At 47.1% G+C, this 13037-nt stretch overlaps 1 protein-coding gene across 1 annotated transcript in view; it reads left to right on the top strand.

Moving 5' to 3' along the window:
* E2F7 (E2F transcription factor 7) overlaps positions 1-13037 on the top strand; it is a 66860-nt gene that overhangs the window by 24967 nt on the left and 28856 nt on the right. The window contains exons 6-8 of the mRNA XM_007529624.2: positions 1055-1216; positions 4383-4517; positions 12387-12569. Of these exons, the coding sequence (XP_007529686.1) occupies positions 1055-1216; positions 4383-4517; positions 12387-12569 (480 nt within the window). The remainder of the gene's footprint in view (positions 1-1054; positions 1217-4382; positions 4518-12386; positions 12570-13037) is intronic.

Genomic DNA, 13037 nt, shown 5'->3' with positions numbered 1-13037 from the left:
GACCCGGATTGGAGCCCCCTGGTCCCCACCTGCAGGGGGAAAGCTTTATGAGTGGTGAAGCAGGGCTGCAGGTGTCTCTCTGTCTCTCTCCCTCTCTAACACCCCCTTCCCTCTTGATTTCTGGCTGTCTCTATCCAATAAATTATATTTTTAAAAAATTACAAAAAAAAGAAATAGTGAGGTGTAGAGAGAATGAGAGAGGGGTGGGGTGGTGGCGCACCTGGTTGAGAGCAGGCGTTACAGTGCGCAAGGACCAGGGTTCGAGCCCCCAGTCCCCTACTGCAGGGAGGAAGCTTCACAATCGGTGAAGCAGAGCTGCAGGTATCTCTCTCCTTATCTCTCTCACCCCCATCCCTCTTGATTTCTCTCTGTTCTAGCAAATAAAGTTAAAAGGGAGTCAGGTGGTAGCGCATGTGGTGCAAAGCACAGGGATCAGCAGAAGGATCCCGGTTCGAGCCCTCCGCTCCCCACCTGTAGGGGAGTTGCTTCACAGGCAGTGAAGCAGGTCTGCAGGTGTCTGTCTTTCTCTCCCCCTCTCTGTCTTCCCCTCCTCTCTCCATTTCTCTCTGTCCTGTCTAACAACAACAACAGTAAAAAAGGGGGGGGGCAACAAAAGGGAAAAATAAATAATTAAAAAAAGAAAAGAAATAAATAAAGTTGAAAAAGAAAGGAAGAAAACAGGCCTTCCACAAAGTGATCTCATGAGATACAGGAAAATCCATCTCAGCTGCTTTTGGAGTCAGCATATATGCTCCCCCCCCCCCTCCTCCAGCAGTGTGTGTTCAACAGGCTTCTCCCTCAAACACACGGTTCCTGGTGGAGTCCGATAGAGTCGTCGCGTGCTCTGAATTCAGTCTTTCTTGTGGGGTAGATTCCATTACTTTGATGTTTTCCTTCTGTTCCCTTTTTTTTTTTCTTGATAGGGTAGTAATAATTATCTTTCTTAAAAAAGATTTTTTTTTAAATTTTATTTCTTTATTGGGGAATTAATGTTTTACATTCAACAGTAAATACAATAGTTTGTACATGCGTAACATTTCCGTTCCCTTTGTAGCATCTGTGAACAGCAGAAAAGACAAATCTCTCCGAATCATGAGCCAGAAGTTTGTTATGTTATTCCTGGTCTCTAAAACCAAGATGGTCACGCTAGATGTGGCTGCCAAGATACTCATAGAAGAAAGCCAGGATACTCCAGACCAGAGTATTAAATTTAAAAGTGAGTATCTCTTCTGCTAAACCTGCTTCTCAGAGCCCCTCAAGCCTCCACCAGCGCCACCGCCACCACCACAAAAAAGGTGAATGTTGCTATTTACAGACTCTTGAGATTGAAAGAGGTCTTGTTTGCTTATTTGTTGGTCTGAGGAGGAGCACAGTCCTTGTATTCACACAGGGCCTCTTTACGCTGTGAGAACTGAGTCGGAGGAACATGGAGAATTCCTGCTCCATGGTACAAGAGGCCTGTTCCCGTCCTAGAGTTGCCGGTGGGAAGAGAATGGACTCTTCTCTTTTCCCCAGAACGCACCAGTCAGGGGAAGATGTAAGAGCCCCTTGTGAAAGCTAGCTACCTCCAAGACAGAATGTTTGAGTTTTCTTTTTCTTTTCTTTTTTTTTTTTTAATTTTCCTCCAGGAAGTCTTTATTATTTTTTTTCACCACTTCTGTCACCAAAGGTCTGTGTCCCCATCCCCACCGCCATAGACAAACACTATAGTTCTCCCACAGTCTTGAAAATTGGTTGACTTTTTTTTTTTTTTACATTTGTATATTCAGTTGTTTATGGTCCACATTTGAGTGAAGCCATCCTGTAGTTGTCCCTCCCCTCCTGACTGGCTTCACTGAGCATCAGCTTCTCCAGTTCCATCCACTTTCTCCCAATAGAAACAATGTCATCGTTTTGTATTGCTGCATAATATTCTGTGGAGTAGATGTCCATAGCTATTTTATCTAGTCATGAGTTACCTTTCCCCTTTTCTCCTTGTCCCCCTGTCCCGCATACTCTTCTGATGGGTGGAGATGAAAGTGGTATGCAGGTAAGAACCAGAGGAGTCAGCAGGGCCGGGCATGGGTGGTGGGATGTGGCAGCAAGATGGTGGGAGGGGGGCAATTGTAAGCCCCTACTCAGTGAGTCTTTCTCTCCTGTACCTTGGGAAGCTGAGCTAGATGCCCTCTGCTGTGTTCAGCTCTTTGAAAGTCATGAGAACAGCTTTCTCTGGGCTTGTTCATTTGCTTATTTCTTTTTCTTAATTTCTTTTTATCATCTTTACTTATTTCTTGGATAAAGACAGCCAGAGATCAGAGGGAAGGGTGACAGAGAGACAGAGAGATACCTGCAGCCCTGCCTCACTACTCGTGAAGCTTTCCCTCTGCAGGTGGAGACTGGAGGCTCAAACCTGGGCCCTTGCATGCGCTAAAACATTGTAATGCGTGTGCTAAAATAGGTCCACTGCCACCTGGCCCCTTGTTTGCTGGTTTCCAACCAGAATATAGACACCCTGTGGGAGACAGGCTAGATAAGACCCAGCGATGTGAGAACTGGCGGGGTGGGGGCAGGTGGAGGGTGACCTCTGGGGTACAGGCTTCATGTTTCTGAAAGATACACAGCCAGACTTGACCTCAGCCTGGAAACCAAGTATTTTCCCCACCCAGGAATCGAGCTCCTGAGCAGAAATGGGGCTGTGCACGTTGCCTTTCCTGGCTCACGTGTTATCTACCACCCCATCTCAAGCTCTCCTCTTAAGACCTGCATTTTCTTTTTCTTTTTTTAAATATATTTATTTATTCCCTTCTTGTTGCCCTTGTTGTTTTATTGTTGTAGTTATTATTGATGTCGTTGTTGTTGGATAGGACAGAGAGAAATGGAGGGAGGAGGGGAAAACAGAGAGGAGGAGAGAAAGACAGACACCGGCAGACCTGCTTCACCGCCTGTGAAGTGACTCCCCTGCAGGTGGGGAGCCGGGGGCTGGAACTGGGATCCTTAAGCCGGTCCTTGCACTTTGTGTCACGTGTGCTTAACCCGCTGCGCTACCGCCCAACTCCCTTTTTTTTTTATTATCTTTATTCATTTATTGGCTTGAGATGCCCAGAAAATGAGAGGAAGGAGAGATAAAAAGCAAGAGAGAGACACCTGCAGCCCTGCTTCACCGCTCGGGAAGCTCTCCCCCTGCAGGTGGGGACCGGGGGCTTAAACCGGGTCCTTGGGCATTGTAATGTGTGCGCTCAACCAGGTGTGCCACCACACAGCCCTCTATAATTTTTCTTTCTTTCTATTTTTTTTTTATAGAGACAGAGACAGAGAGAAACCACAGTGCAGAGCGTCTCCCAACTCAGTGGTCGTCGGACTCCTGCATGTGGAAAAGCAGCACACTATCCTAGGGGGTTGTTTCTGCCCACGATGTGCGTTTTTTTCAAATGTCTTTTCCACAACTTAAGAGGCAGGGACTGCCCACCCCAGCCTGCTCCCCAGAAATCTAGGTCGAGCTGCCTGTCCTTAGCATGTAGCCTTCAGTCTCGGACACCCCACGTGCACAGTGGATAGCTCATAGGTGTACACAATTCTTTTTGGATGGGTGTGTTTGGTTCCTTAGGATACATCCCCAGGAAGGAATTGCAGGGTCACAGTGCAGGTCCACTTCTAGCCACGGGCAGCTCTGGGGAAGCCCTGGCACTTTCCCAGGCCAGCTGCCTGGTGGAGCTGGTCCCAGGCCCTCCTCCTGGGAAAGCTTTAATTTTTGACATGCAGGCAATCAGGTCTGCTGAGCCTTTTAATTACAGCCCATCTTCCTTGCCTGGGGGCACCTGTAATCACAGTTTTCCCTGCTTGTCAAAGCTGGGGCCTCTTGCAAGAGGTATGAAGTTAGAGCGAGGGAGAGAGAGAGAGAGAGCAAGGAGCAAGGGCATGCTGACCTTCCTTCCCTGAAAGGGTGTCATAAATCCTCACTGAAGGTTTTTTTTTTCCTCCAGGGTTATCATTGGGGCTCGGTGTTTACACTACAAGTCCACCACTTCTGGTGGCCTTTTTTTTTTTTTTTCTATTTGCTGTCGTTGTTGTTACTGCTGCTGTTGGATAGGACAGAGAGAAATGGAGAAAGGAGGGGAAGACGGGGAGAGAAAGATAGACACCTACAGACCTGCTTCACCGCCTGTGAAGCGACTCCCGTGCAGGTGGGGAGCTGGGAACTCTAACCGGGATCCTTACGCCAGTCCTTATGCTTAGTACTCTATGCACTTAACCTGGTGCCCAAACCCCCTGGCTGAGGTCTTACCAGAGCCACTTGTGTCTCTGATGTTTTCCACTGGATGCTCAGGACGGGACCTGTCACAAACCGAGTGAGGGTATGGTGTCACCGGTCACATGACTGTGACTGTGGTTTTTGTATCTTCAAGCAAAGGTCCGGCGGCTCTATGACATAGCCAACGTCCTGACCAGCTTGGCGCTGATCAAGAAAGTGCATGTGACGGAGGAACGGGGCCGGAAGCCCGCCTTCAAGTGGATCGGACCCGTGGACTTCAGCTCCAGTGGTAAGGAGGCAATGACCCCCCTCAACTCTTTCTCTGCAGCTGAGATCTCTCTGCTGCTGCTAGTGTCTCTCTCTTCCTATTTGCCTCTCTGTCCTCTCAGTTTCTTTCTGTGACATGGCTGTTCCTCGTTTCCCCAAAGCCCACTTGATGTTCTCAGAAGAGTTTTCTTTCTTTTTTTTCTTTTAACTTTATTAGGGAGGGTCATGGTTTACAGTCAACAGTAAAATACAGTAGTTGGTCCATGTGTCACATTTCTCAGTTTTCCACATCACATTCTAACCCCCACTAGGTCCTCCTCCACCATCGTATTCTAGGACCTGAATCCTCCCCCCACCCCAGAGTGCAAGACACCAACTCCAGTCCACGGTCTACTTAGTGTTTTCCCTTCTGTTCTTGTTTTTCAACTTCTGTCAGTGAGTGAGATCATCCCATATTCATCCTTCTCTTTCTGACTCATCTAACTTGACATAGTTCATGATTCCTTCAAGCTCCATCCAAGATGGGGTGAAGAAGGTGAATTTACCATTTTTAATAGCAGAGTAGTATTCCATTGTGTATCAAGACTACAACTTTCTCGGCCACTCATCTGTTGTTGGACACTTGGGTGGCTTCCAGGTTTTGGCCATTACAAATTGTGCTGCTAAGAACATATGTGTACACAGATCTTTTTGGATGGGTGTGTTGGGTTCCTTAGGATCTATCCCCAGGAGAGGAATTACAGGGTCATAGGGCAGGTCCATTTCTAGCCTTCAGAAGAGTTTTCATTTTCTCTCTTTCTTTCTTTTCCTCCTTTTTTTTTTTTTTTAAATTTTAATGTTATTTTTACTAGAGCACTGCTCAGCTCTGGTTTATGGTGGGGGTGAGGTTGAACCTGGAACCTTGGAGCCTCAGGCAGGAAAGTCTTTTTGCATAATCATTATGCTGTCTGCCCCCACCCCAAGAGATTTTTCTTTTTATTTATTTTTAGTTAGTTATTTCACCAGAGCACTGATCAGCTCTGGCTTATGGCGGTGTGTGGGATTGAACATGGAACTTCCGAAACTTCGGGAATGAGAGCCTCTTTGTATAACCATTATGTTATCTCTTCCTATTCCCAGAAAAGGTTTCTTTGGAGATGGCACACACTTGTTGGTTCAGTGGAAGCCTCTTTTCACTATTAAGAGCCCTTGTGGTGCTTGAGATGGTGTTTGAGGTCCTGAGTTCAATCCCCAGCAGCACGTGTACCAGAGTAATGTCTGGTTTTTTCCTCCTGTCTTGCTCATGAATAAAGAAATAAAATCTTTCAAAAGTAATTAATTAATTAATTAAGGGCCCTTCTGCATTGTTTTGAAGATTTTCCCTGGATGTTGAGGACAGAGGGTAGAATGTGACAAACTTCTTTCCCCCCTATCATTTCTACTCCTCTGAGAGTATGGACCAAAGATCTTTTTTTTTTTTTTAAATTTTTTATTTTTTTATTTTTATTTTTTTAATTTTATTTATTCCCTTTTGTTGCCCTTGTTTTATTGTTGTAGTTATTATTGTTGTTGTCATTGTTGGATAGGACAGAGAGAAATGGAGAGAGGAGGGGAAGACAGAGAGGAGGAGAGAAAGATAGACACCTGCAGACCTGCTTCACCGCCTGTGAAGCGACTCCCCTGCAGGTGGGGAGCCGGGGTTCTAACCAGGATCCTTAAGCCGGTCCTCGCACTTTGCGCCACCTGCGCTTAACCCGCTGCGCTACAGCCCGACTCCCAGAGCAAAGATCTTTATGGGGAGCAAAAGCTGGGAATTGTGGCTTCTATAATTGCTTCTCCGCTGGACATGGACGTTGGCAGGTGGATCCACAACCCCAGCCTGTTTCTGTCTTTCCCTAGTGGGACAGGGCTCTGGAGAGGTGAGATTCCAGGACACGTTGGTGAGGTCATTTGCCTAGGGTAGTCAGGCTGGAGTCATGGTAGCATCTACAATTTGGCAGCTGCAGACATTAAGATATAAAGCAGAACAAATTGGTAATCAGGAAACCTAAACGTAAGAATAGAGCAGATGAGACTTGGGGTCTTCATGTTTGTTGGAAGAAGCCCAGACGTCTATTTCAGCTATTTTCTAACTGTCCCTTGACGTTACGAATTTTTTGCCTTTTGCCTGGGCCAGACAGCTAACATGCAGGTGGGCTGACATGAGAGGACTAAAGTGACCCCCTTCTTAGGAAGGCCAGTCTTTAGAATCTTAGAAGCTGTAAAAAGCAGTTCCGTTACGATCCGGAGGTGGCTGTGTGGCGAGGTGGCGTCTAAGTCTGGTGTGCACGTACTGAATGCCTCTCTGGTACTTGAAAGGTTGCAAATGTGCCTCAGGAAGTAAATCAACTGGTCAAGCATCCACTTTCCAGGCCTGGCTTTCCTGGTTTGAGTCCCAGCCATCGCGTGTACCCAAGGAATGCTCCTCAGTCCCCTTCTGCTTCTCTCTGCCTCGTGTGAGACTCTCTCTCTCTTTTTTTTTAAATATTTATTTTTATTTATTTATTCCCTTTTGTTGCCCTTGTTGTTATTAATGTCTTCGTTGTTGGATAGGACAGAGAGAAATGGAGAGAGGAAGGGAAAACAGAAAGGGGGGAGAGAAAGATAGACACCTGCAGACCTGCTTCACCGCCTGTGAAGCGACTCCCCTGCAGGTGGGGAGCTGGGGGCTTGAACCGGGATCCTTACGCAGTCCTTACGCTTTACGCCACACGTGCTTAACTCGCTGAGCTACCGCCCGACTCCCGAGACTCTCTTTCATATATATTTGCCTCTAGGGTTATCGCTGGGGTTCAGTGCCTGCACTACGTACGAATCCACTGCTCCTGGAGGCCATTTTTTTCTTCTTTTTTTTTTTTTCCATTTTATTGGATAGGACAGAGAAATTGAGAGAAGAAGGGGAGGTAGAGAGAAAGAGAAACACTGCAGACCTACTTCACTGCTTGCAAAGCTTGCCCTGCAGGTGGGGAGGCAGGGGCTTGAACCTGGGTCCTTGCACAGGCCCTGTGCTTAGTACTCTGTGCACTTAACCCAGTGCACGACCGCCAGTCCCGTCTCTAATAAATCTTAAGGGGATGAGTGGTAGCACACCCAACAGAGCACACACGTTACTATGTGCAAGGACCCAGGTTCAAGCCCCTGATCCCCATCTGCAGGGAGGAAAGCTTCATGAGAGGTGAAGCACGGCGGTAGGTGTCTCTCTTTCCCCCTCTGTCCCCCTTCCTTCTCAGTTTCTGTCTGTATCAGAAATAACAATAATAATAATAATGGCCATGGGGAGCAGTGGATTTATTCTGCAGGCACGGAGCTCCACTAATAACCCTGGTCACAAGTTAAGTACTTGAGAGTCCAATGCTTTATCCACTGCGCCACCTCCTGGACCACTGTAGAAAAATAAATATTTAGCTATTATGAATTATGCTGCTATGAACATAGGTGTACAAATATCTTTTTGGTTGGGTGTTATGGAATCCTTGGGGTATATCCCCAAAAGAGGAATTACAGGGTCATATGGAAGGTCCCTGTCTAGTCTAGTGAGTTCTCCAGACAGCTCTCCACAGAGGCTGGACCAATTTACATTCCCACCAGCAGTGCAGAAGGCTTCCTCTGTCCCCACAGCCTCTCCAGCATTTGTTGCTGCTGTCCTTTTTGATGTATGCCATTCTCACAGGGGTGAGGTGGTATCTCAATGTTGTCTTTATTTGTATTTCTCTGACAACCAATGAATCCTGGAACAATTTTTCATGTGTTTTTTAGCCTTTTGGATCTCTTCTGTAGTGAATGTCTTGTTCATATCCTATGCCCATTTTTGGATGAGGTTATTTGCTTTTTTGTTGCTAAGTTTGCTGAGCTCTTTGTATATTTTGATTAGTCTCTTGTCTGATGTTTGGCATGTGAAGATCTTACATTCTGTGAAGGGCCTCCTCTTATCCTATGGTTTTGTTAATGTCTCCTTTTTATAAGTAAATAGCTGCATATTAAAAAAAAAAAGGAAAATAAATTTTAAGGGGGGGAAAAAAAAAGGAGCAAAAGGAAGGTATTATTCATAGGTAATGCCTGAGGCTTTGGTTAGGGAAACCCCCACCACAGCTGCTCTGTATTTAACTAAGCTTCGTGGAGAACAGACCTCGAAGTTACTTTTAAATCCCCCCCGCTTATGACGCTGGCGTCAGCGTGTAAGAGCACGGCTCTGTGCTTTTCATTGGTAAGGCATTGTTCACTTGGGTTCTGAATGGAACGACGTCAAAGGAAGAGTAACAACTTCAGTCAGCAAAGCCTTACTGAACCTACTGCGCGTAACTGCTACGCGCCAGGAGAGAGGTGCAGGTGACTGTGATGCAGTCAGTCCTTCCTGCAGAAAATAAACATCAGGTCCTCCAGTAATGGCCCTCCTCTGAGGCTGGCTGGGACTTTCTTTGCCTTCTCAACATTAGGACACGGCACTGTTACTGGAGAATATGCCATACAGCTGTGTCTTTTTCTTTCTTTTTGCTTTTGACTTTTTTTTTTTTTTGGTGATTTAATATTGATTTACAAATTTACAAGGAGGGGGCCAGGCAGTGGTGCACTGGGTTAAATGCTTCAGTTACCATGAGCAAGGACACCGGTTTGAGACCCGCACCCACCACCATCTACGGGGGGAGGGGAGGAGCAGGTCTGCAGGTGTCTCTCTTTCTCTCTCCCTCTCTGTCGCCCCCTCCCCTCTCAGTTTCTCTCTGCCCTACTGGGAAAAAAAAAATTATGGGTGAAAATATAACAATCTGAGAGGAGCACAACTCCACACTGTTCCCACCACCAGAGTTCTGTCCCCCCAGTCCCTCCATTGGAAGTTACAGCAGTTCTCTTAAGGTTGCAGATATGGGTTAGTGATTCGTTCCAGAACGCTCTCCCTATCTCCCCCTTCCTTCTCGATTTCTGGCTGTCTCTGTCTCATAAACAAATGAAGATAATGATAATAATAATAATGAAATAAGGGCCTCAGGGTAACATCCATGTGAACAGAGAATGCACCCTGTCCTCACACTGTGGACACCGGAGGTCTCTGTCTGACTTGGGACAGCCGTGAAGTCTGATCATCTCCTCTGAACTGATGGTGGATGCCGCTTGTCTTCTAGCTAGTGTTAGTCTATAGAGCAGCACGGGCTTGATAAGCAAAGTGACACATCTGTGTTCCTCCTATTTTTTTTTAAATAAAATTATTACTAATTTAAAAAATGGAGGTGGGGGGACAGGCAGTAGCACACCTGGTTAAGTGCACACCTTACAGGGCACAAGGACCCAGGTTCAAGCCCCTAGTCCCCACCTGCAGGAGGAAAGCTTCACAAGTGGTGAAGCAGGTATCTCTCTCTGTCTCTGTCCTCGCTCTCAATTTCTGACTGTCTCTGTCAAATCAAGATCATTCAAGAATAAGTAAATGAATAAGAAGAAGAAGAAGAAGACAGCCTATCCCAGTATAATACTATCACCACTCACCCAGCAATCAACTCTGGAAGGTTGTGTCTTCTTGGATGCCTCAATTCAGCCTCCTTCATCACTGATTGTTCATATATATATATATATATTATTCCCTGCCAGAGAGTAAACCCAGGGCTTCTAGTAGGCGCGCCACCCATTTTCTCTGAGAGAGAGCAAGCTGTGTTCCGCCACACCCTAGGGATTGAACCCGGGGCCTCACTCCCGGAAGGTGGAAGGCATATGCTCTATCCACTGAGCCATCTCCCAGCTCTCCGTCACCTCATGATTGATCCAGCTGTGAAGCCTCATAGTGTCTCTTCTTCTTCTCCCTTCCCACCATCTGCTCAACCAGCTGTGCCACCAACCCAGCCCCTGGGGCCCTTATTTCTAAAGGGAAGAGAAAAGAAGGGTCACTTGGAGCCTGTTCCTGGCCCTGTTCCACTCAGAGCTTTCCCAGCCTCCCCCACTGGCTGTACAAACGTGTGAACTCTGACTTCTCAGAATCAGGTCCTATCTTCAGCTATTTTAATTTCTCTCTTTCTCCTTTCTTTCTTTCTTTCTTTCTTTCTTTCTTTCTTTCTTTCTTTCTTTCTTTCTTTCTTTCTTTCTTTCTTTCTTTCTTTCTTTCTTTTTCCCCTCCAGGGTTATCGCTGGGTCTCGGTGCCAGCACTACAAAATTCATCCCAGTTTCTGTGTGTGCTTTCTGCTCTCCTCTCCTCTCCTCTCCTCTCCTCTCCTCTCTCCCCTCCCCTCCCCTTTCCTCCCCTTTCCTCCCCTCTCCTCTCCTCTCTCCCCTCCCCTCCCCTTTCCTCCCCTTTCCTCCCCTCCCCTCTCCTCTCTCCCCTCCCCTCTCCTCCCCTCCCCTCCCCTCCCCTGCCCTCTTCTCCTCTTCTTTAACCCATCCAGGGTTATCACTGGTGCTTGGTGCCAGCACTATGAATCCACTGCTCCTGGAGGCCTTTTTTTTTTTTTTTTTTTTTTTTTTTTACCATTTTAGTGTACAGAACAGAAATTGAAAGAAGAGGGGAAGATAGAAAGGGAGACAGACAGACCTACAGACCTGCTTCACCTCTTGTGAAGTTGTGAAGCGTCCCTCCTGCAAGTGGGCAGCCAGGGGCTTGAACCTGGATCCTTGAGCAGGTCCTTGCTCTTCATACTCTGTGCACTTAACTGGGTGCACCAACTCCTGGCCCCTGTGTACTTTGTTTCCTCTGTAGCTTTACTGAGCAATCACTGCCATGTGCTTAAATGGACAATGATCTCTGCATTGTGGGTGCCCGTGAAGCCAGCCAGCCTCCATCCCCAAGACAAGGAACCCTTTACCTCCTAGAGGCGCCCTATTATCCCCGGTGCAGTTCCTCCTTCTTCCCAAGGAAACCCTGACCTGTCTTCACATTTCTATAAACAATTAGGGGCACAGTCAGTGTCCATATTCATTCTTCACACCCAGATTCACCTGTTCACCCAAGTCTATAAAACTTCAGAATCTGCACAGCGGTCTGCCATTCACAGACATGGGAGCAGAGAAAGACTGGACTGGCCGACAGCCGTGTCCCCAGCAGGGCTTAACTAGGCAGGACTGTCTTCTCATTTCCACTCCCAGACTACGACCAAGTGGCCTTTTCAGTGCCACGTCTTGGCTTTGTGTTGGTGATTCTGCTGTTGGAATGGTTCCCAAGGGTGGTGTGGACGGGTTGGCTATTGCTTCTTAGTGGAAGAAGGTTCCAGTGTGTCTTCTTTTTGTGTGTGTGTTTATGTTCTTTTTAAAAATTTATTTATTTTCCCTTTTTTTTTGCCCTTGTTGTTTAACGTTGTGGTTATTGATATCGTTATTGTTGGATAGGACAGAGAGAAATGGAGAGAGGAGGGGAAGACAGAGAGGGAGAGAGAAAGACAGACACCTGCAGATTTGCTTCACCGCCTGTGAAGCGACTCCCCTGCAGGTGGGGAGCCAGGAGCTCGAACTGGGATCCTTAACGCCGGTCCTTGCACTTTGCACCACGTGCACGTAACCCACTACACCACCACCCGACTCCCCCTTCATCTCTTTCTTTCTCTCTTTCTTTCTTTCTCTTTCTTTCTTCCTTTCTTCCTTCCTTTCTTTCTTTCTTTCTTTCTTTCTTTCTTTCTTTCTTTCTTTCTTTCTTTCAAACAGAAATGGAGACACCTGCAGACCTGCTTTACCACTCCTGAAGCTCCCCCTGCCCCACCCCACCCTGCCCATCCAGGTGGGGACTAGCGGCTTGAATCTGGATCCTTGCGTATGGTAATAGGTGCGATCAGCCCCTTGATTATCTTAGTTTTTAACATGGAAGGTAGCTCCATTCCACCTACCAGCTCTCAGAGCCCTACTTCTAAAGGGCTCCCGTTATCCTGATCCTGGCTGTTTTGACCACACAACCCCTTCTCCTTGATTTAGGTGAAGAACGCATGGATGTCTCTGCATCTGTCTTACCAGAACTGAAGAGAGAGACATACGGCCAGATCCAAGTCTGTGCAAAACGGAGGCTAGCTCGGCATGGCTCTATCAGCCCAGCCCACCCTTCAGTGAGGGTCCAGAGGAAAGGGAACTCAGAACCCAGCAGCCCTTACAAAGAACAAGGTATCCGTCTGCCACACAGACCCTGTCAGTCACCCTGTCAGCCTCCCCTCTGCAGGTGCATGGGCTTGTGACATAGTGCTCACTCTTTAAGGCCTTGGCTATTTTCTTTTTCTTTTTCTTTTTCTTTTTTTTTTTTTTTTTTTTTTTTTTTTGACTTTTTTCTCTGGGGCTCAGTGCTGGTACTACAAATCCACTGCTCCTGGCGGCCTTTTTATTGGATAGCACAGAGAGAAATTGAGAGAGAGGGAGCGAGACACCTGTAGGCCTGCTTCACTGCTTGTGATGGGTCTGCCCTGCAGGTGGGGAGCTGGCGGCTCAAACCCAGATTCTTGTGCGGGTCCTTGCACTTAATACTCCATGTGCCTAACCTGCCCTCCCTCCTCTCCCCCCTGCTGGTATGCTTGTTTGTTTTTATTGTTGTGGTCATTGTTGGATAGGACAGAGAGAAATGGAGAGAGGAGGGGGAGA

Source organism: Erinaceus europaeus, chromosome 5, assembly GCF_950295315.1.
Source record: "Erinaceus europaeus chromosome 5, mEriEur2.1, whole genome shotgun sequence".
NCBI classification, from domain to species: domain Eukaryota; kingdom Metazoa; phylum Chordata; class Mammalia; order Eulipotyphla; family Erinaceidae; genus Erinaceus; species Erinaceus europaeus.
The sequence above is the reverse complement of the archived record's forward strand: the minus strand, read 5'-3'. Positions and strand labels throughout refer to the sequence as shown.